Raw genomic sequence first — 24,580 nt, 5'->3', positions numbered from 1 at the left:
TGTAAAATAAATAAGTCACAGGGCTGTAATGAGGACTACAGTTAGTAATACTGTGTCGCTTGTTTGAGACTTGCTGAGAGAGTAGATCCTAAAAGTGCTCACCGCAAGAAAAAAAAATTTGTAATGGTGACGGATGTTAACTAAATGTATTTGCTTATTTCACAGTATATACATATATTGACTCATTAGGTTGTACATGGGAATCTTATATGTTGTTATATGTTGATTATACCTCAACAAAAAAGAATACAACTAATAATCATTTAGAGGCTCTGATGTTCCCTGAAGGTTCTTTGTCCCCAGTCACATGGGGTAAGATGTCACGGGCTGCGTTTCCCCCTCCTCCCAGTGCTGAACGCTCCAGAGGAGCCAGAGCGGCCTCTTTCGCTGGTCACTGTAGAGAGAGTTAGGTGAAGCGTGTAGGACGTGGACCCTCCTCTTGGATGACTTTTCCCCCTGGTGCTTCCCACCTGTTCCCTCCCCAGTCCACCTGCCGCTGCGCACTGACCGCTAGAGTTTTGGTCGCCACTGGTCCACTTCCTGTCCAGATCCTGACAAGTCTTTGTAGAAGTGACTCTGAACTGGAAACTCTTCGGCCGTCCCCCCTCCCCCCAAACCACCAGGATGTGGGGTACTACCCTTCTTATCTATTTTCTCTCTGTCCAGTGATTAATGTATTAAATCAATGGGATCATTTCTAGTCAACCTGCGAGATGATCTGAAGTGAGGAACAGCAGTACCTAATGGCTACTACCTTTGTCTTATTAAAAGGCACTCAGGCTTCTTCTGACCATTAGGAAAACATTAACCATCTCTTACCAGCCCTTTTTTTAAATGGTGACGTGCTCTGCCAACATTTGCATTCATCAGTAAATATTTCTGTATCTTTTATTTCTGAAATAACAGAAGCAGATTCATTAAGCCCTGAATAATAATGGCTCTTAGGAGTGACCGTCTGTTGCTCACATTGGCACAGAGGAAATGTTGTATTTTTACCTGGGCAGGGAAGCGTACACAAACTGATCATAATGAGACTCTCCCTCACCTCACAGGTTCGAGAATTGGGGTGCAGACACGTTGAGAGGCCATTTTCTGCCTACCACAGTTGTCTGTGTCGACTGTTGTTTCTACATTGTTTTCTTGTGAAGTAAATTTATGTAAAACAGTTGATTTAAAGAAAAATAGTAGTAAAAGGAGTTTGGATATGGCAAAAATAGTGACAGTTGTATTCAAATGACTAGAGTTTGGGAAACATGTCGCCCAGCAGCCCACACAGCCCAGTACTGGGAAAGACATGCAGGCCAGAGGCCACCGAGCAGCCCACGCGGCTCTGCTGCGCGGGGCCAGCTGGCTTCCCCCACGGCCGCGGCCACACGGTCCGGCTTTCTCATCCTGAAGAAAAGGGTGGCAGCAGACGGTCTCCAGAGGTCCCTCCAACTCCAACTTACCGATTCTGTAATAATGGTGGTTATAACTTCAGTGCCAGGGCCACGCATATTTTGTGAAATATCTAAATATCATATAATATTCAAAAGACGAGAACCCTGGCTCTGTCTTAAATGCCCTTCCCTAAGTGTAGCTGTCAGGTCCAAAGTGTCAGGCCGTGGCTGGTAACTTAAATGATTGCTGTCATACTCTGTAGGGGCTGTCTTGACACGGCTGGATGGATATCCCACTTTGTTTTCCTGTGTGATTGGTTGTTTTTTTTAAAATATCATTTCAAAGTGGCGAGTGCTCATTATCAGTTACACTTGCAAACGATTGTAGACCTTTTGAAGATATTTTCTGAATTTAGCCAAATAGGAGGTGTTAGACAGCAGAGGATGGGTGGCTGATGGAACAGAACCCCAGGTTAGGTAGACATTGAAAAGAATGGATGTTTCTTACTGAACAGACTCTTCATGTGCACACCTGCATTAAATTTATTTAGGGAGAGATACCTATTCTGTTCTTGAGATAATAGGTTGTTTCGATTCTAATAATTCTTGGTGACTTTCTGTTCTTTTAGCTAAAACTACATCCTAAAGAGGTTCTTTATTCCTTCTCTAATAAGACACATTTTAAGCTCAGTAATACAGTCCCTAAAACAAAATCAATTTTGTCCTGAAATATAGTTTTAAAAACCGTAAGACTATGTTCTTTCTCTGTAAATAACAGGAGTTTCCTATCAGCTTTCGTCTCTTCCTCCTCCGCCCTTCCCCCCGTTTCCCTTCGTGCCAATCACAGGTGGATGCTCAATATCACCCCACAGCACAAGATAAATAAGCTTGGAAGGTTTCCTAGCAACATGTTGTTCTGGGAACCTGTTCGGTTTCCCTGAACGAGCTGAAGCCAAACATCCTAGAACCTCAGCCAGATGAGAAAGGATTAGCTTTGTGAGGGTGTCTAATGCATTTTTTTGAAAATTTCTCTTTGAAATGTACCTCTTAACGGAAGTAGCAAGGTTGACTTTTAAAAGGACACTCTTTCCTTTTAAAAAAAAATCTCAGCTATAGTTTGAATTTAAAAAATATGGTTTTAGATGAAATGCTCTAGAAATGAGCTTGCCATATGTAATTCAGTCACTGGTGAATGTATCCATTTTAGAAGCATAGAGAACATACTTCCACACAGGACTGATGGTCAGCCTGGTACCCACTGGCACCAGTATTCAGCTGCAAAAATACTGAAATACTTCTGATCTGTGGGTAAATGGCAGCTGGAGTAGGCACCCTCCTCACAGTTCTTCTCACTTCTCCCCTTGAACTTGACACCTGCCTCAGGGATGCACACGAAACACCTGTCACTGCTCACCGCTGCGGGACTTCTGCGGTACTCGTGATTTGCCACTTCATCTCGAGTCTGTTATTTTGCTTTTCCGAGTATATGATTACTGCATAGAGAAGAGAAAACCAGAAGAAATTAAGGCCCCCATCACTGTCAAGGAAAGTAATGTGTTGTTAGCACACAGGCACACAGGTGTTCCTTGATGTTTGCCCGAAGATCTCGAGGCCACACGGTTGGCAGGTGGTGCCATCCTTTCTCTTGTGCTCTAGTTGGTCACAGCCTGAAGTTAAGGTCTGACGACAATATTTGACAGGTTTTGCAATTCGGTTACACCCTGGGAGGGTCCTGTTGCTTGTCTGAGTGGGGAGACGGTCCCCCATCAGCCAGAAGATTGTCCTCGTGTTGTTGAATGACTTACACTGTCTGTCAGGTTCGGACCGAGTCTGGGAAACTTCCCAGGTGTGGTGAGAAGCAGATAATCCCACACTTCGTTGTGTTCCTGGGTAGGAAGAAGAGAGTAATTAGAAGGAGATAGGGAATGGCACCTGATGGCCTCGCTTTCGATGTGACCAACTCTGGTTAGATTCCAGAAAATTTAACTGTCGGCATCTCAGAAAACTGGAAGGCAATTTTATGTCCATTCTGGTGCTTTCCTTTCTCTCTTGCTGTCTCTCACACGTACACAACACGCTTTCTAAGTACTGTGTTTCGAACTCAATGAGAAACAATCTATCGAGAGCCTCGTAGGGGCCAGTATCTTTGGGTGGGCATCATGATGGATCCTGAGGCATCAACACCTCGTCCTTGCCTTCACGAAGTCCCCAAGGATTCAGCAAAATAACACATTTGTAACCTTTTAAAAAATTAAATATATATTTTTTCCATTTCAAGTCACCTGCTTTAGGACCTAAACATTAAGATTTTGATGTCTAAAGGAATTACATAATTTTGATTGTCTGAGGAAAACCTGAAGGTAGACTTTATCTGTTATATGGAACATAATAGATTACAATACATTAATTTTGAGTAGATATGTATTAAAAATAACTTTTTAAATATCCATGAACCAGGCATTATTTTGAATATTTTACCTACATTTTATCAGTAAATTTTCCTGACAACCATTGTGAAGTAGAAATCTGTTTGCGTGTCATTTTACAGATGAAGAAACTCGGGCTAAGAGAGGGCAAATACCTGTTTGCCAGCAGGTTAATAAAATATTAACACTCAGACCCTGGTCTATCCAGTGGCAAAATCTATGACCTTTACACTATGCTATGCTGATTTATTTTTATCATACTAAGATTCTGTAAGATTCTAGTCTTTCCTCAGAAAAGAGTAGTCTACTATCTTTTAAAGATGACATAATTTTAGCAAGAAATAGATGAATTGTGTAGATGATTTTCTATTATCTCATAGGGCACAATGATTCCATATTTCTTTGAGTTTTCAGTGGTGAACTTGAGAATCTTCTTTCTCTCTGGTCTATTAACTCTTTAAAAATATTTTTTGTTGCACAGTTTTTTAGTTATAAAATAATGTAGGCTATGAGCAAATTTTACTTAAAGAAAGGTAGTTAATAGAATTAATAGCATTGTTAAATACATCGACAAGAAAAAGCTATAACATCAGCAGTATTAGAGAACATAGATGGACAAAGTACAGCCCATTTTTGTAAAAAAACGGTTTATAGTATGGCCACGCTCATTCGTTTACGTATCACCTGTGGCAGCTTGTGTGTGATAACAGAGTGGGGTAGCCGTGACCTGGACTGTGACCCATGAAGCCTAAAGAACACACTCTCTGGACTTGTAGAGGAAAGGTTTACAGACCCCTGCGCCAGAATCTAGATCCTCCCAGCCCCGCCCCAGCTTTGAGCTGGGCATGTTCCCTGAGAATGCCAGAGACTTAATTGGGAGACACTTTAGAAAATGTTTTCCTACATGACCTCCCCGTGTAACATGCTTTTCCTCTGCTGCCTGCAGGTACCGACTAAGAAGCTGAAGAAATATGAGAAGGAATATCAGACCATGCGGGAGAGCCAGCTGCAGCAGGAAGACCCGATGGACAGATACAAGGTATGGGACACGTGGGCCACCTGCCACAGCAAAGTGCCTTCCTGACCCTAAAGCAGCAGTTGTGGCCAGTCCAAGTCCCTTTGTTCATTCCCGATTGATTTTGACACTCTGTGACCATGCTAAATGTCCAGGTATGTTTTCACTTCAGGAGACTCCTGAGTAGCCAACCGTAATATTTCTTTTCTTTCAGTTTGTATATTTGTAGGTAACGCCACCTGGTGCATTTATACTGGGAATCTTCATAAGAAGCTGAGAGAAAGAGAGGGAAAAAGAAAGAAAGTGGCTATCGACTACTTTCAAAAATGAGAGGAAAAGGAAAATGTCACAGTACGGTTTTAGCTGTGCACGGTCACCTCCCCAGGGACTTCTAGAAGGTGAACTGTTCCAAGACTGGCACGAGAATCTTTCAGACGCACCTGTGTCTGTAGCAAATGTTAACAATACAAATGCATTCGGAAGGAAAAATAAAACCACAAGGTCCATCGAGCACAGAGATGGTGTTTGTCGCAACATTTCTTTCCTAGACAAGTTCATGAGCAACGGTGACGTTTCACTACAGCATTCAGGTTCAGAGTCAAAATGATTTCCATTTAATATCGTAGTTAAGTAATTATAGTCTTTTTAAAAATTGGGCTCTTCGCAAAGCTAGATCTCTTTAGTGGCAGTTAGGAACCCTGTCCCCATGACGCGATGGGGGGCAAGTACTGATTTCAGACCTTTTCCAACAAATATTGTTCTCTCCTCAACACGTTTTAAATCTTCAGATTCCTACAGATGTGCGGTTCTGTCCCTCTCCATGTCAGTACATTAGGATAAGAGAATGTCGTATTTTCACAGTGAGCACCACTGACGTTGAAATGCCCTGCCAAGATGCCAAGTACTGGGGTGGCATCACGAGGTCACCCAGAGTGGCACGACTCCCACGGTCGTAACTAGAGTTGCCTCGATGTGGTCAGAGAGGCGGACGTGGGCAGCTAGGGTCACACCGTCCATCTTGTCTTTGGCGCCAAATTGAATAGCGTTGGGGGTGGATCAGAGAGGGGCAGGGTGGCAGGCGTCTATGGACTTGGCAGTCGGACCTGAGTTCGAATCCTGGCTTTCCATAAAAAGAGCACAGGATTTGGAATCCGAGCTGGGGGCTTTTAAGCCCTATGCTCATGTTGAGTGTCTTGGACTAGCCGTGGAACCCCTTCTCGTCTGCAAAACGTGGAGTGTGCGCATTCCCTTGAGGATAGCTGTGAGGTTAGGGGACGGCGCACGCTCAGTACCCAGCACTCGGTCGGTCTGCAATGAACGGTCGTTTCGGCCTTGTCAGGCCTCCTGCCTCATGCTACCCACGTGTTCCTAGAATGATAAAATGCGCCCGTCCCTTGCTGACCTTCCTCTGATTTCTCCTACGTCTTGCTGTCCAATAATCCAACATCAGTATGTTGATTCTCTCGTTTATAGAACTGGCTACAGAACTGGCGATACAATCTCACCTGCTGCTCTGGCAGATAACGTAACACGTAAGGTGCTGGTAGAATGAGGCTTGAAAGTGACCACCCACCCCTCAGTAAAACGAGTTTTAATGTAGCTCATGTGGCGCGCTGCTTTAGAGAGGCTTGACGTAGTAATTATAAAATATTTCTGAGGATCCAAAATGAAGCCCCATAATGATTGTGTCATTCTGCTTTCCTCATGGCTGCCACTGTGACGAGTAACAGCTGGGGAGCGTGCTTTAAAACAGAAGAGAGGGAGATGGAAGACTAAAATTGTATATTTAAAATGTGTCTGGGACTGAACTTGTTATTGTTTCTTAAATCCTTTTTGTGTCAAAGCAGATATGTATAAATAAATAGTACGATGCATATTATTTTTTGAAATGCTTACCGCACATGAGACTATCAATGTGTACAATTTTTCTTGAGGGATCAAAGTAAAATTAAACTTTTTGTTTTCATTTCAAAAACGGTTATTACTTTTTAGTTTGAGTGTTGTGGCCTCTTCTATCTGTGCATATCAGCTACCCTTTATAACGAATTCTTTCGTATTTTCGTAACAGCTTGTCAATCCATCATCTAACTAATGCCCTTATACCCTTTAATAATGTCTAGACATTTGTACTGGCCGTGGATACACCTGGTAAAAGTATATCCTCAAATTATAATTACATTTTCAAGGTGAAAATTGACAACATAGTTTCTCACCACAAACAGATTCGTTCTTTCCGATATTTAATTTCTAATGTAAGAAGCTAATTATAATGATCTTAATTATACTAGGATAGTGTCTTAGAAAAATACCTTTTAATATCTTCTAAATTTAATCCTGTCAAGAATAAGATCTAAATCCCGGGAACGAGCACTTCATAATTCGAAGATCTTGGACCGGGAACCTAGTTACGTAAATGTTTAAGAATAACTTGGGAAGCCCTTTGAGGCTCCGAGCCGGAATGTATAGCAGCTCACTGATAAGCCTTCTCAGCCCCTAGGATCCATGCTGCTTACAGTGCCGTGTTTACTTCTAGCTTAGGCGAGGCAGTTAGGAAGGTTACGTCAATTAAAAAGAAAAAGGCCCAGACATGTCATGAGTTAAGGTAGTCTAAGCGATTTTTCAGTTCGATGCTATTTCTCCTCAGCATGGCGGTGTATGAAGTGGACTATTGCAGAGAAGCCCGAGGTAGGATTAAGGTCCAGCAATGCAGAGGTAGCTCCCGGCCGTCTCATGCTTGCTCTATCTGTCTAAACATGTGTTTCCAGTCTATTTTCATGACATATGCAAATATCTGCATTCTCAGGGTACATCGTTATAACCTGTATCGAACACTTCAGTCTTAACTGCAGAAAAAGAGATGAAATGGTGTTGGTGTAAATTTAAATTTTATAGCTTTATGCGCAATGAGAATGTTCTGGAATTAGGTAGTGTTGGTGAATATACTGAAACCACTGACTAGTGCATTTTAAAAGATGAATTTTGTTGGTTTTTTTTTTTTATGAATTTTATGTGAATTATATCTCAGAAAAATGCAAGCAAAATGTTCCGGGAGGATTGGCATCTAGCCCACCATCTTCCTCTCAGAAACCCAAGTCTCATTAGAGGAACCTGCACAGAAGCCATACTTGCGGGAGGGGAGTCCTTCCTGTCAGAATTGGAGCTGATTAATGACCGTAGATCCTATGTGTGCCCATGTTTGTAGAGAAGGGACAACATAAGTGGGCGGTACATTCATTTGCATATATATGTCATACACATATATACAAGCACAACTCAGCGAGCTCTATAATGACTGCTTACAGTTATTTTTTTAGTGTGCTTTTTCTGTTTATCTTCATGACTAGATTTCAAGATAGAGAAAGGAAACGTTATTGGAAGAAGAATATAGAATATTTATTATAAGCCTCTTTTATTTTCCTTAAGTTTGACCTGGCCAAAGGTGTACTCTGATATTTTGGTTTGTAAACGTATTTATTGATTTCAAATGAAGTGAAATTCAGGATAAAGATTTGTCTGTAGAAATACGTCCCGTATATTTTCTTTTTCATACAAGTCCCGAGAAAATATTCATGGATATTTGTGGCCGTTTTAGTACATTTTAAAAATTAGTAGCCAAGTCCCTAATAAGCATTTAAAAATTTCAGAAATTAAAATATTCCTTCTATTTTAAGGAGATGAATTGTTCCCGTTTGGAGAAAGTTAGTTTTCTAATGTCATGAATTGGCAACACTTTTTGGAGACCTGTAGCCACCATCTACCTCCAGAAGACGCTGTGCCTTTCTTGTTTAATTACAGAACTACTTGCACAAATGTGGGTTAAGCCTTAAAAGGGACAGCTGATTAATTAAATTCGGTGACTCCCAAAACATAATGAAGGTTACATTATTACCTATTCCAGATGGGCAAATCCTAGAAAGAATCAGGAATGCTTGTACTCTCTTGGGTTTGGGACACAGATATTAATATAAGTACATAATTTCTAACTGAAGTATCTTATCCATGTTCAATATAATTAAATTTAGAATATTTAACTCTTTTCTAGAGTATAGACATAGTAATTTTTAAAATCAAAATGTAAGCCAAACAGAAAAAATAATTCCTCTAGGTTTATAAAATGTTTTTCTCATAGGTACTAGTTTTTGTAGAGCAATTGTTCCTGCCTATAATTTAAAATTAAGCTGTTTAATTGTACATGGTGAAGACTGAATACTTGAAGTAGAGCTTAATTGTATGTATATTATTTACTATCCTCACATATCTGATGAAATAATTTAGAACAATTACCACATATTGTTTTTAACTTGAGTAGTGGAGAATTTAAATTATGCTAAACTTTTTACCTGGGGTGGAAGGGTAAGGTTTCTCTTTTTCTTACTGCTTGGCCCTTCCTTGTTCAAAGAAGTCAAGATGAGTGAATCCATCTTTGAAAAATGTTTTTCTATGAATGAAAATAAACTTACATTTTTTAATTTTTCCACATCACAAAGACTGTGGTTGGCTTTTGGAAGTATTTATGTCATGAAATAGTGTGCTTTTAATGAATAGTCATAGTCAAGAGGATGGTTTCCGTGACAACTGTGGTAACTGTGATAATGATAAACTTCAGAAAGCTGCCACTCTCTGAGCCTGGATAACCCAGCGAAGTCGCTGTTTGTAGGATGGTGTAGAATGCCGGCCTGAGGCTTCTTGAGCAACTTACGTAAGAAGTAGCAGGTGGTTTCCTATGATGCTCGTCTGCTGATGGAGTTACATTTAACACTTGGGTGTAAATGTTATGCATATTAAGAATTTCTAAGTTTGTTTATTGATGATCTTCAGAATGAATTCTCCAAAGATTTTCTCTAATTTTTAGTAAGTTTTATTTTCTGGTAAGGTAGTATTACTGAGAAAGTTATGTCATACTCATATGTTTCTACATCATCTGTAACCCATTTGCTCTTGCAAAATTTGATCTGTATGCTAGAGTAGAGCAGGGATTTGCAAACTGTGGCCTGTGGGCCAGATGTGGCCCACTGCCTGTTTTTGTAAATAAAGTTTTATTGGAACACAGCCACACCCACTTGTTTAGTTATTGTTTGTTTTTGCTCAGCAATGACAGAGTTGAATAGTCTCAACGAAGACCATGTGGCTGGCTTGCAGAGCTGAAAGTATTTACTATCTGGCCATTTATATTAAAAGTTTGCTGACCGCTCTACTAGAATATAATCTAAGATTATTTTTTTAAGCACCCAAAGAAATACAGTCTGCTTTGCAACTGCCAAGATTTTGTTTTTAGTTTGACATTAACATTTTTAAAGTTTCCAACAAAAAGATAAAATTGGATATGTTGGGTAAAGGATGAACATAAAATGATTTTAAACATCCAGATCTTCTTCCTCAAATCTTCATTTACAGACAATGTAGACATTTAAACATTTCATCTGTAGGCATTTTACTTTGAATGTCAAAAAACCTTCTGATATTTGAATATGGTGATTATCGACTCTTTCGAAAGAGGTATCCAAAACAAAATAAGTGAGAGCAGAGTGTGTTATTGCTAATAAAATTGCACTGCATCTTTTAGAAAAACATTTTTCTCCTGACCCTTAAGTGACTACAAAAACCAGTGCCAGCAATTCATTAGAGCAGCAGCAACACACCCCTAAACACTGAGCTGGAGTTTATAAAGCCGCCTCTTTTCCCATCATTTTTTCCTTTTAAGGCTTAGTTTATTTTCTTTTGATTGCCAGCTCACATTTTTCTGTTTTCTCATCTTGGAAAAAATGATGTTCACCATTCCTTGCGCTGTTTCGCCCACACTTCAGCCCTCAGACACAGGAGCCCGGCGACGCGACTTTCTTTTGCATCCCCCTGCCCAGCAGTGTCATCCTCTTGCCCGAAGATGAACTATTCTGCAAGGCTTCCAACCCTGTCACATAAGGAAGTTATTTCCACCCACTAATTTTAACAGCTCGCACTGTAGCTGGTCATAGCTCCACACGCCATTTTCATCAGGCAAGCAAACTGCAGATAGCTGTGGAGAGGGAGGCGTTCCAGCTGTCGGCCTTCCTGAGATGACACTTGCCCACTGGCTGCCTCCAGTATACTTTCTTCACCGAATGTTTGCGGTCCCTTAGAGCGTACGACACTCTGAGGAAAAACAAGACGGCAGAATAACATTAACAAGTGTCTGTTCTCGTTATTACCATTTACTAAATGTCTTAGTAGGTGTGCAATTTCATTGGATCATTTTTTTTTTAATTGTCTTTGTACCTATGATTGAAAACGGTAGTTGGTCTATGACTTTTGAGGTAAGTTTTTTTATCTGTGTGTGTCCGTAACATCGGCGTCTGTCTCTCTGAGAAATGCAGTATCCTCCTCCCAAAAGTTACTAACTGCACTTTCCTAGCTGTGCTTCTGCTGTGTGGGAGGGGAGGGGACAAATGAGGAAAGCTGCTGTCTTTTTGTTCAAACGCTGTCCATCGTGTGAGGTGGAGTGTGATTCAGACGGTGCGATGTGAGTTTTGAGAGTTATGGAAGCAGCATCTCCTGGAGTCTTTGCCAAAAGGCAAGGGAAGCGATTTGCCTGTTTTGCCTACTGGCCCTGAGCATCTGGCACATCTCCTTGTGCGAACGTATGACATGTGACGACCTCCGGACTGACCGAGGCGAACGGGGCTGAGTTCAGGTCTCTCCCACATGTACGGCCTTTGCTAACGTTTCCAAGTGAACCAAGCAAGGTGGCTGCCTTTCTCAAGCCCGTCACAAGCAAACCTTCTTCTCCATTCTGGTAGAAAGGCAAACTTTTTCTCGAACCAGTCAGCTCTGAAAACAGGTTTTTTGGCTCCTTGGGAACAGCTGGCGAAGACAGCCAAGTAATGCGGTCTCTCTTGACACCCTTGGCGAGTGTGATCGAGTTGTTTGTAGAAAATCTCCACCTCGGTAGCGGTGGCTCACGCAGCCCTCAGTGGCACTGGCGGACCCCCGCGGCCACCTCGCCGGCCCCGGGTTTGGACTCGGGAGGACGATACTGCATTTCCAGCCCCCGAGCTTGCTTTCCACGTGTGTGAGTGCGGAGCAGGGGTCATTTCCCACTCGGCCGCTTGCTTTGCAGACACCGAGCAGAAGCTTCCTGCTAAAGCAAAAGCCACTAGGTGTGCCTCGTCGGCTGTTTTGCTTTTTAGGGACCCTCAGACACTCAGAATTTCTCCCACATCTCCCCCTCGCCACCCCTTCCCCTCTCAGCTGTGTGTCTATATGGGTTCGAGCTGCGACAGGCATAATGGGACATTACGAGTCAGAATTTCCGCTGAGCTCACATCTCTTTCGTGTCTAATATAACCCATCAGACATCGATCTCTAATCAGTGGGGAAGTCGCTCCCTGGTGCGTTTTTTGAATACTTTGAACCAAGTACTTTTCCACTAGTGCCGTGTGACTTTACCTGGAGGTCATTTTTAACTCGATTCTAAGCATGTGTCACTGTTACGTGAGCAACCGGCAGCTAGAACACGTCCACTTGTGCCAAACGAATGTGGTGTAAATAATAGTGAGAGGACCTTTCTGTGCCTTGGAGCCCTGCAAGTACAGTTTCCGTGGAAACAGGACGCAGCTCAGGAATCGATATTGCAGGAGCCTTAGCACAGTCTCTTGGGAAGGGATGTATCAAGAAATGAGAAAAATCTCTTCTGGGCTTTGTGAAATGCGTTGTAGGCAGTAGCGTGGGTGTGGCTGTCTCTTCTGGCGAGGAAGACACGTATTAGAAAAGTTTCTGAAACTTTTATTTTAGTGTGCGTTTTCGACAAGTATATGTTTCCACAAAAAAAAAAAAAAAAAAAGGAGTAATAGTTTAGATATATCGGAGTGAAAAACTAACTCTCCAGCCCCTGCTAGAATGCAGATCACTTCAACAAAAATCGAAGGAGTCAGCTGTTGACATCCTGGCTTTGTAAATATGCTAATCTCCACGTTCATTATGCTTCTCTGGGAGGGTCGGATGTCTGTAGGGGGGAAGGGCAGACAGAATCTGATGGGTACAATTTGCCCCTATGAATATGTCCACTGTCTTTGCGGGGACATCTCAGGAAAGGGTTCCTGGTGAGGCATCACTTTTGAGAGGTTACATTGTGTGTTGGTCACAAATGAAGATCCAGTGTGGTTTCCTGTAGGAAGTGAGCTTCTAACAAAAGTGAACTTAAAATTTCTCATTTTGACATTTGAACCCTTTCCAGTGGAATTGAAATTCTAAACTGCTTTTTATTTTTTAAACAACTTCTTAAACTTTTAAAATACACGTGCTATATATTCATTGTAGAAAACCTGAAAACCTTTTCCTATCACAAAGACAACAAAAATAACCCACTACCCACCGTTAATATGTATTATTCATGTTATGAAAATGGGATTTTCTGGTTATTTATCTTTTCTGGTTATCAACAAAGTAGCATAAGCATTTCTTCTGTCATTAAATATTTTTTCCACTTATATTTTAACACTGCATAGAATTCTATCATGAATTTATTTAAAAGTAAGTTATTCGGGATTTTTTAAACCTTTTTCAGTGGGTATCTTTTTCAAAGATGTTTTAACATTCCCCAACTGTCCCAGTCTACCTTTTCCCAAAGACAAGGTAGAAATGAGCCCTGTTGTCGGGCTGTAGTCAAAGTACAGGTTCGTCCTTTAGCTTCTCTGCTGGCCCTGTGTTTGGATCCTTCGCCTCCACGGAAGCCTTAGGCTTTGCCCTTACCATCTGTTTCTTGGCCCTTTGGAAAAAAAAAAAATTAGGTTTTCTTCTTTCCATATAACAAACCCCAGGTTGTTCTATAGAAGGTAAACTTCACACGCGCACGCACACACGCGCACACGGAGAATGCCACGATACACTCTCTTCCAGGACATAGGTTTGTCTTCTGCTTGTGCAATGCTGCTTTGTCTGAGTTTTTGCCGCCCTTGCAGAAAACACCGTTGGGAGTGTAAAACTGAAAAAACAGGAAGGTCTCGTCACATCGAACCTTTCCTGTCAGCTCTCTCTCGAATCTCCTGTAACTGCTAACAGTAGCAGAGAAAGCTTTTGATACACAGAATGGAAGACGCTATGTGGGTATTCCGATGGGAGTGTACAGTTCGTAATGGCTAGTTAAGGGGAGACCTTACTTCGTAACAAGGTGATACCCAAAGCAAACCTTTAGAGACGTTAAGGGGTTATTGCTCTTAGTGACACAAAAATCGTTCAGAGAAGTAAATATCTTTTTACCCAGAGAATGGAAATGTCAGTTGGTAGCAAAGTCCTGATTCTTGATTCCGTGCTCTTACATATACTCAGAGAATTTGAACCCAGCTATTGGAAAGACAGTTTGAAGAAACGTCTAGAGGTTTCTCCCGTCTCACCCCTGCCTCGTCTGTGGTTTCCTTTGCGGTCAAGGTGGGATTATTCTGCATGTTCCAAACAAAGAACTGACCGTGTCTGCATCCTGGGTCTATGTGGAAACCTCACAGGATGGGGCTTAGGTTTGGGAAGTTCGCTTTGTGTGGCATCTTTGTCATAACGAAGTCCCGTTTGGGGGCTTCCAGGGCCCATCGCGAGTCTCCCTGGGGGACTGCCGCATCCGCACCGCTGGCTTAACTCACTGGTTTCCCGGACAGCAGTCCCGCCTCCCTGTGCCACCGCCCTCCCCTCTCACTCCTGCAGAAGTTCACTGTGTTGCTGCTGCTTGTTCTTCCTCACCGGTCCCGCCTGCCGCTGCTAGTCCGTCCGGCCACTAACGCCCACCTCTGGGCTGTTGTTTTCTTCCCGCAGAGGGAGAACCGGAGGTTGCAGGAGGCCAGCATGAGGTTGGAACAAGAGAATGACGACCTCGCCCACGAACTAGTGACCAGCAAAATTGCTCTGCGGAATGACTTGGATCAGGTAAACTCATCACTCGCTAGGTCGAAATAAGACCGTGACAACCTCCTCAAGGGCAAGGACCAAGCTGCTCTGACCGCAGTCCCGCTGGGGCTTCCCCGTACTGGACACTGAGTTCACTGTCACTGGCCGAACGGGCGGGCGGGGTAGGTGGGTGGGGACCGCTGGTGTCCTCGGAGCCGGTGGAAAACGCAAGTCTTCGGGAAAGGTTGGAGTCACTTCCAGACAGCACGTGCGATGTGCTTTTTTGATACCTCTAAACTTCTCTGGCATCTCTTCATCTGCGCCTTTCCTAGACTGAGGGCTGTAAGCGTAATCACTGGGGAACATCAGTCACCAAGAGTGTACTGATGCCGCTCTGACGTTGGGTGGCTCTTTACTTTTCGTTCCAAAAAGAATTCTCACCTACAATGAAGGAAGTGCATTAAGATATATATATTGTCGGGTTGACAGGCATCCTGCTGGCTAAGAGCCCACACTCTCAGGGTGTGAATCCTGGCATCACCATATCCTAACCACGTGCCCCGGGCAGTTCTCAACCTGCCTGTAGGCTTAAGAAAGTCTGCTTCACAGGGATGACGTGAGAATTAAGTGGGGTAAAGCGCCTCCCTAGGATGTGTTGAATAAACACTAGCTGTTGCTAGGGAGACCTTAAGTCGTTTAACTTCCCTCGTTCTTTACCGTGGGGAAGCTTGAGGGCTTCCTGTTTCCTAGCTGGCGTTTTCAAGCGAAGTCGGCAATGTCCAAGAGGTCTTGTGCGGATTTAAAATTATCACTCTGTTTTCTAACTTTTAAAAAGTGAATATCCCCGATGAATGGCGCAGGGTCAGGAAAACTGAGATGTAGACCACAGAATCCCTAACGAAGGCATCACCTGTGCTCTCACTAAGAATTGACAATATTTAAAATACAAATCCATTGATGGTATAAATCTGATCAAATGTTTAAAATGGAAAGAATTTTAAAAACGTATAAAAATGGTCCTTGCCCCAACCTCTTTTCCCCATATAAACAGCTAATTTTGCAGCTCAAAAGCTTTAACCACCACGCGAGGAGCATAGAGCTAACGGGGGGAGAAGAGGGAGCTGGGGGAGTCAGCATTAGATGGGGTTGGCAGGTAAAGCACAAACACCGGATCCCAAAGGTAGAAAGCCAGAGCTGTGTGGGGCGCGGGGGGTGGCCCTCTCAGCCACAGACCCCACGCAGCCAGCCTGTTCGGAAGTCGTTAGAGCTGGTGTGGAAAACGTGTGACTAAGAGAGCCCAGAGCAGAACGGAGAGGTGTCCCCAGACGGCCAGGGCCACGCCGGCCTGACCTCGGCTGTCACGCTTTCGTGCTGATAAGACGGTGGCGGTGACTTCGTACGGTAATGAAATTCTTGGTTCCGTATTAGGCTTTCCGGTTGGCCCTCACTCACAGTTGATTCTGTCATTTCAAATCTTTTATCTGTTAATAGTTTTGCTAAGGTGGCTTAAAATGGCTGAAGAAAGTTTTAAGCGGTTGGTCTCAGTGGAGATGCAGTGAAATGAGCTAGAGGTGTAGATTGAAAGTTGTATGGGTCATGTACTTGGTAGTATACATCAAGCCTTTAAAAGGTTTAAAAATTAGTGAAATTAAATACAGACTGAGTACCAAGCACTAGTAAGCATTAGCTCATTTAATTTTCCCAGCGACTCCATTAAGCCTGTGTTTTAATATTTCATTTTATAAATGAAGAAATACACACACACACTCTGACTTGAAAAGCTATCCTAACAAAATAGAGATTTGGTCAAACATATATATATATATATAAGGTTATTTTCTGCGGTGTTACTTATAAGAAGAAAAAATAGAAATAATATGTGGGTCGACCAGAAGGCGAGAATGAAAGACAATATCTCTGTAAAATATCTTTTGGGAATAGTTTTTCAAAACAGTGGGAAGACAACGATATAATATTTTTTAAAAAACAATAAATTAATTTGTGTATAATGTTTGCATCTAAATTGCAAGGGACATGGCTGGCATAGGGCCATTCTGTAGGAAAGGAGGCTGGAACATGCCTCAACAGGAGAAAAAGCCTAGAAGGAAATACATTAAAATGTGGCCACTAGGTATCTCTGGGTGACAAGAATAAATTTAATTTTTATACTCATCTTTATACTTTTATTTTTTCGATTACTAATCTTTTATAAGAATACTTTAAATTACTTAACCTTTTATAAGAAGACTTTAAATTACTTAAATTAATTAAGTAATAATACGTATTATAACTTTTTAATAATTAGAAAAAATACGTTATTTTAAAGTTTAAGATTTTTAAAATATAAAAATGTATTATTTTAATATTATTAAAATATATCGTTTTAAAATAGATCATCTAGATAAATACATTACTTAAAAATAAAAATAATTAAAGGTTTATTATTTAAAGGTTTTTCCAGGAAAATTCATTTTGTGAATCAGTCTGGAGTGACTGCCGTGTGGTTACTTCTGGAATCATTGGTCCCGTGCACCTCACGTGGATACTAGATCAGTCCCTGAAGAAAAGATTCCTTCATTTGTTTCTTCTTACGCTTATTTCTTCCCTTCCTACCTCTCTTTCTCTCTCTTTTTAAAGAATTGAGGAGGCAGGCCCGGCCCTGCCCTTGGAAGCTTGTTGAAAGAATAAAAATTGTCCTTGCAGGCATGCCTCCCTCCGCCTCACGTCTGATTCTGCCGTTTCTGCGGGAGCAGGGGGCATTCGCCAGTCAGAAAGCTGTCGCTGCAGGGCGGGTGACCTGCCCCTCCGCCCCTCAGGAAGGGCACTGGCCTGAGGGTGACACCCCGGCTTTGCCCGCCTCTCCTCAGCTTGCAGAGCGCGTGCGTTTCCATTCCCAGCGAATGGATATTAAGTCTCAATTAAAATAGCAAAACTGTGGCAAGCATTAAACAAACACGAAAGCAGATTGTATTTGAAATATAGGTAAACTAACCAAACGCTAATTGCGTAATTGGGTACTCTTAAAAAACAAATGACTCCTCGTCATTTCAGCGTTGGCTTCGGGCTCCCCGGACAGCGAAGGCTCCTGGTTTTTCTCTCTGACTCCTTGACAGTAAGGGCTTCTCGGCGGCTAGAAATGTGAAGAGCTGCAGCATCTTTGCTTCGTTTTCTGCTGCATCCTTTCCTGTTCCCACGGAGCGGAAAGAAGGCACAGCCAGTACTCGCCCCAAGACGGTGCCCAGGTCCCGCTCACCTCAGCAAGCTCCCTGTTAGACCAGAAGCCACATGCAATAAGTGGCAAATTCGTTTGTTTTGTTTTAAGCTGAACGGCCGGCTTGGCTAGTTCTCTGAGAAGCCATTTGGGCAGGAGCCGCCTCTGGATGTTGGAGCCGAGCGTGATGATCAGGTTCTTGGTTGATTCATGATTGAGTCGCAAATCGCGGTATCGTTTCTCTCACATACGTGTCATAGAAGCCTTAGCAAGCAATTACGATGATCAGTATCAATAAGGCGTCGCGAGGTATCGGTAAGTGATTAGAAGACTTAATAATCACAGCGGTCCAGTTGGTCTTATCAAGCGACGATGGAGGTTTTCTCATTTGGGTCCAGAGATAGAACCTGAGTATCTATCTGTTTGGTATTATGTTCCTAGAGAGTCAGTGATCACTGAAGGTGAGATCCGCCCTCAGTAAGTGAGGCGTAGAGAGTGGCTGTCTGCACAGACGCCCCGAGATTGTTCTCGGAGGGAGAACCAGGTAGTTTCCGACCTGGCCCTGTTTCGATGAGCAGAAGACTCGCTCTTCCTTCACTGTTTCACACAGGGGACGAAGCTTTCTGGAAGACTCTGGGACCCCACCCTGCGGGACCCACAGAAACGTCTGCAGGTGTCAGGTCCGGTAACAGAGGCACTGGAGCTCGCTCGCCTGAACTTGGCCTAGTGAGAGTGCAGCTGAAAACGTGAAATAAAGAGTAGGTTCTCTCATCACAAATATTTAGGTGTTTATTAAAAATTTCCTCAAGGAAGTGGTTTCATTTTCCCTTTCTTACGGACATTCCCAGACACTAAAATGTCTAGATCACGCTGCAGCGTTTAAAAGCTTGTGACTGAAAGTCAGGGTGATAGCACTGACCTCAGAAGTTTACAAAAGGCTGAAATTTCGGGTGACTCTCTCCTCCAGAAACCAAACTCAGAAATAGTTTATTTCAGAGTGTCATGATGCGTCTTATCAAAGGACCGTCCTCTTCACAAAGCAGAACGTGCCGGGCACACCGTAGAGGGCAGGAAACCGCGGTCTCTATGGGCAGGGCTGCCGCTCGCATTTCCCAGGTAGAACTTGAACCGGCGGCTGGGGTTACAGGGAGGCAGATTCGGTTCGATTCTTGAGAGACTGACGGGGTTAGCGCATGGACTCGCCCCCCGATGATTCTCTGACGGAGACTTTGGGGACGGGCTCCCTGTTTTGTGGGTCATTCCTGTCGTCTGGCCGGCAGTCACTGTAGAAGTCAGTTCTGTCTCCATAATTTGCGTCGTCTTACAATTCATGGAAACTCAATTTGCAACCTATTTTGCATTTTTTGAGGCTCATCTCTAATTTTAACTTAGTTCTTTTATTGTATAGATCTCCCCCCGCTCCCCGCCCCCCCCCCCCACACACACTAAAATCTAATGTGTCAGAGCTTAGACTTTTCACCTTAAGTACCCGCCAGTTCTAAGTTATCTGAAACAGAGCGCTAACCCCCGGAACTATACGACAGTGGAAGCAGAGAAGCTAGATGCGGTTTCTCTGCCAGTCGCCAGCAGACTGCTGGCTCGGCCATCTGGACGTGCGGAAATACGGAGAAACACAGACAGGGGGCCACCTGGCCCGTTTTCACGGTCGCTTGGATGACACTTCGCTGCTGTCAGCCAGGGATAGCTTCTTGAGATGGCTGCTTCTCTTCTGCGTCTGTGGTTTTCTCCGCTGAGCTCATCCTGTGGCCCTCTGCCACCTCCACGCCACACGGTCTGCTTCTGCAGGGGCTTGGGGAGCCGTATCCATTCATTCACCACGTACCCATGGGGTACCTTCTCTGTAGCTGGGGCTGGGCCCGCTTCTGGGGACTGTGATGCAGAAAAGAGATGCGGCTCCTGCCGCCCAGAGCTTAAAGCCTAGCGGGCGAGATGAGTAAGTCACACGTGTCATTTGTCATTACAGACCGTGTTAAGTGCTATCAAGGGAAATATGAGGGATTTAAACAGGAACTAATTTAGATGGGGGTGAGCAGGCGAGGCTCGGGCCATGCTTCCCTGCACACGTGAACTTGAAGCTGAGGCTGTGGGTGTGGCAGGAGCCGTAGAGTATGAAATCGACATGTGTTAACTTTAGCCAAGTTCAGACTTTGTACTCCTCAGCTTTCCTTGGCCCTTCTAGAAACGTGGTCTCCTTCGTTTGGATGGCTGGTCCGTACTTCGTCACGGCTCTCTCTGGCCTGGGCTTTGGGTCTGATTTCTCCCCACTATGCTCACTGTCCTGTGCGAGAACCTGTGGGGAGCTCAGCGGGTCCTGGAATGTTCTCACCTAAGTGTAGTCTGTGGATCGGCCTGTCTGCTCACACCCTGTGCCCCTAGCCCCGTGCATGGCCAGTTAGAAGCTTTCGTATGAGGTCCCACCCCTCCGTCCCGACCCAGAGTGATTGCCGCTGTGACATCTGAAAATGTGTAAGAAGCATTTCTGAAGAGCGCGAGCTGTGATGCCATTCAAATCTGAATTCAGATTGTGGCTGTGACGGCAGGTGCGTGTCTCAGTCAGGCTGTTCGGTCTCTGCAGACCTCACCGTCATTATCTGTAAAATAATTATCGTCGTGAGGATTAGAGATAATGTGTGCCAAGGGCCTGGTACGCGGTTGGCATTCGGTGAAAGCTGCCACCCCTGGGTGAGCTAGGAGGGAAAGGGGTGGCTCATGCTAACACTGGACCCAAAATAGCTGGGCAGTGGGGACAGTGCGCACACCCTTTCTTCACCTCCTTTGTGACTGTGACGTGCTCTGACGACAGGCGGAAGACAAGGCCGACGTGTTGAGTAAGGAACTGCTGTTGACCAAACAGAGGCTGGTGGAGACCGAGGACGAGAAGAGGAAGCAGGAGGAGGAGACTGCTCAGGTAAAAGGCCTCGGTGGGCTTCCCTTTACACAGGTCCACGGAGTCGATGACCCCGCCGCCGTCCGTGCGGGTGGCATTGCGTCCCGACACCTCCTTGGAAGGCATTGGAAGAGGAGGCGGCGTTTCTGCCCTCCAACAGCTTTTAGGGGTTGGCCTTCACTGAGATGTCCAGCAAGAGTGTTAAGTTTTCTCTAAGTTTAGTAACTGGGGACGATGATCCTAGAGCTTTGACAGAGCTGCAGATTCCGTGTCGTATCTCCGAGATAACTGACTTTTCTGAAGCAGTTTGCGAGGACTGTCAGGCTGAAGCCACAGAGACGTCTGTTGGGAATTGCCTCTGTCAGTCACGCTTAATTTTCCTGATTCATCCCTGGGAAGACGCAGCACCAGCGGTCCCCGTGGGGGTAAAAGGAACTCTTTGGGAACCAGCCTAGAAATCAGCGCCCTGCATCTTCCATGAGGCTAGTCCGCTGGAAGATGCCATTGCAGGAGTGCTGGACGGGGCACGAGGGGCCTCCCCTCCCAGGAACTCGACGCTTCTGGCTTTGCTAAGGAGGAGCGGGCTGCTTCCTCCATGTGCTCCTTCTCTGTCAGACCCTGCCAGGCACGATTAACTCATTTATTTCAATGAGTTTTATTTTGAGGCATCAATAATACTAAATATAAAATGGAACACAAAGCCTTTCAAAGACCTACATCCAAGCAGAGAAAGTTCCAGTAAAGTTACTAATGAAGAGACGTATCATTTATTTAGCACCTTCCAGGGTTTATAAAAAAATGTTCCACAATATATATATATATTTTTTTCCAAAATGATAAAATGATTTTTGGCATTTACCGTGGACCAAGATTTTTTTTTTTAACGTACTCAAAATTTTTCAGGGGCTGATTATCCAGTTTGATCTAGACCCTTTGGTGGGTTTTGTTTTAAATTTTATTTCCTACCTTTTGGGGGCTCACTTCAGTATCTCAGGTAAAGAATGAACTTACTGGCAAAGGAATTTAATCCATGCTTCTTCCCTGTGTGTATATATCCTGTTTTAATCGATTTGGTACCCTTGCGAGATTCGTTAGATGAGGAAACTGTGGCTTAGAGAATTAAGTGACACTCGCTCAAAGCCTTTCAACCATCTAAGTCTGTCTTGAACTCAGTGGGGCCTGTCACAGGAGGAGAGGAGAAGATGGTTTATATCTTTAAGTTAGATGAATTTACCAATTAAGTTTGAATCAGTATAACCAACGAATTATTCTAGAATTTTTAGAATGTCACAAATATGAAGAAATTCAGAAATCTTCTAATGACAGGAGTCTTTTTATAGACTGTACTAACTTGTGAATTAACAAGGGTACGTGATGCCCCATTCGTGATTTGGGGTGCCGCAATGCAGAGTTCACCGGTTTATTCTGCTTATGTGCTTAAAGATTAACCAGAGTTTTTCTTTTTAGTTTTTTGTTGGTCAACAACTTGGAAGAATTGAGTTCTTTCTCCTCATTCTGGTGGCGCCTGAGCTTTTTCATCAATCATCTCCACCTTCCCCGTACCTGGAATTCTAGAGCTGCCATGCTCCAAAAAGAACCGGTTTTAAGTTTAGCATTCATGACTTACTTAGTATTTCCGTGACGGCGACATGACGTGTCACCTTAGCTCCGTCTACAGTCGCTGTTTTTCAGCCCCTGAATCTCCTGGCCTCGGGAACGCTCATCTTTCTCCATCTTTCTCTGACTCCTGTCCCAAAGCTGTGTTTCTGCCTTCGGAGAGGTAGCAGCCGTGATGGCCAGGGGCTGTGAGTAGCAAGGCCTGAAATGTTTTTTTTTTTTCCCCCCAGTAATTGATTATATAGTGTCAGGGCTACCTGCAGCGTCGACTCCCAGAGGCATAGAGGTAGCCTCTGAGTGGACACTTATCATAGATTTATAAAGTAAGCAGTACGCGTCAGCACTTTCGGTACAGGACTGCTCATATGTCTCACATAGGACAGGAAGGAAAGAAAGATTTCTGTATCTCTGGAGACGATTAGATTTTTCAAATGATCAAGATGCAGCTTCAGGGAGGAGAATTTATATAGTTACAGTGTTTGCCGCGTTGGCTGTGATGCGGGCAGACTTGAATCTTGATGTTTGTAGGAATTTATTATTGGGATTCTGAGTCTGGATGTTTCTCATTCTCACTCTAGCTAAAAGAAGTCTTCAGGAAACAACTAGAGAAGGCAGAATATGAAATACAGAAGACCACTGCTATCATCGCTGAGTATAAACAGGTAACGTGCTGCTGTGGATTTTGTCGCTATGAAAGTAATTATTGTGGTTTTTCTTCAGGGAAAAATATCTTGTTTCTAGAGTTTCCAGAACAATGACTGCACTGCATTCCTTAAATTTAGTGGCTTATTTTCTCCTCTGAAACTGACAGCAGTTGGACATGCTTGCTGATAACATGTGAGGTTTGTTTGAACAAAACAATCTGTTGTTTGTTTATAATGCTTGATGGAGTTAGCGGAACAAGAAACCCTGTTATTACCGTGGGGACCCAGTCACCGCCCTGCTCAGAAGCTAATTTTCTGTACGTCACGCTGGTAACATTTGCCTCTTTGGCAAGGACCAGAGTTTAGTGATTATATTAAATGGCAATAGCTAGGGGATCCGTGTGTCCTTTGCTGTCACAGTACAGAATGTGGGAACTCGTTTTCCCACATGGCTATGTGGCCTTGTAATAGGGAGATAATACCTGTGCATAAATAAAAGGAAAGGGAATTTATTGCATATGGGAAATATGGAGAAGGGGTGATTGGAGCTGTGCTTTTCGGAGGCTCGGTGGGATGTGGGAACGTGGAGATGGATGAGGGGAGGCGGGTGGGAAGGGGGCCAGCACGTGTGGAGGTGTGGAGGTAGAGGACTGAACAGGAACAGTTTCGTGTGGCGTGAGTTTTGAGTATGGAAGAGAAGCATAGATGAGCTGGGGCCCAGTTCCAAGCAGGTCTTCAGAGACTGGCCGAGGAGTTTGGACTTCGTTCTGTTCGTAGCAGGAAAGTGGCATGATCAGGGACGCGTTATTGGCACCGCTCTGTGCCCGTGAGAAACGGAATGAAGTTGAAGATCCACAGGGAAAGACACAGAGCAGTAAGAGGCTAACAGCAGAGTCCAGATGAGAACGAGTAGGGCCCCGCACTGGAATAAGCAGCAATGAAAGCAGACGAGGGAGATAAGAGATAGTCATGTTTTGCTAGAACAAGGGAAAACATTGAAAGTGGTCCTTGGAGACTGAATTTTGAGGTAGGGAGGAGAGGGGATGGTTAGACATTAACCACTACAAGGAACACGAAAGACCATGTGCTGTGGAACTTGTCATCATGGCAAATGCTTTTTTTTTTTTTCGTCACCACGTTGGGCCCTGGGCGGCCGCCATATGCAGCACTCTTCAAATAGCAAGCCTTGGGACTATTCTTGAATATTATCTGGCAAGCACTTCAAGGCAACAGATCCATCTGTTTGAAGATGATTAGACATAAAACAAGATCTAAATGCATTCTATAATGGGACTTGGCTATTATTGGCTGCGTTTCAGAATGTTTGGGTTTATTTAAAAGGGTATATGGTTTGCCTAAATTACTAGTGACATCATCCCTTTTTACCATCGGCTGACACAGGCCTCCTTATTGTTTCCAGGCCTGGATCTGGAGAAATCGGAGATGGAACTCAACTAGCAGGCCCTGCTCTCTAGAACTGTTTTTGAGTAAACTAGGATTTTTTAAATGTCTGTTTTGATAATAGAGGTAGACC

The 24,580-nt window shown here is 43.8% G+C and overlaps 1 protein-coding gene across 5 annotated transcripts in view; it reads left to right on the top strand.

Annotated features, from left to right (window-relative positions):
* The window catches only part of RABGAP1L (RAB GTPase activating protein 1 like), a 183,997-nt gene that overhangs the window by 150,139 nt on the left and 9,278 nt on the right, over window positions 1-24,580 (top strand). For 4 of the 5 annotated variants that reach the window (XM_011361250.2, XM_023531260.1, XM_023531261.1 and 1 more), the window contains 4 exons: window positions 4,752-4,844; window positions 14,595-14,705; window positions 20,702-20,806; window positions 22,981-23,064. In XM_011361250.2, coding sequence (XP_011359552.1) covers window positions 4,752-4,844; window positions 14,595-14,705; window positions 20,702-20,806; window positions 22,981-23,064 — 393 coding nt within the window. Of the gene's footprint in view, window positions 1-4,751; window positions 4,845-5,034; window positions 5,338-14,594; window positions 14,706-20,701; window positions 20,807-22,980; window positions 23,065-24,580 lie in introns of those variants that run through there. The other variant, XM_011361253.2, reaches the window with a different exon arrangement.

The sequence above is a fragment of the Pteropus vampyrus genome, unplaced genomic scaffold (assembly GCF_000151845.1).
Source record: "Pteropus vampyrus isolate Shadow unplaced genomic scaffold, Pvam_2.0 Scaffold65, whole genome shotgun sequence".
NCBI lineage: Eukaryota > Metazoa > Chordata > Mammalia > Chiroptera > Pteropodidae > Pteropus > Pteropus vampyrus.
Note: the sequence above shows the minus strand (reverse complement) of the source record. Positions and strands in the feature narration are given on the sequence as shown.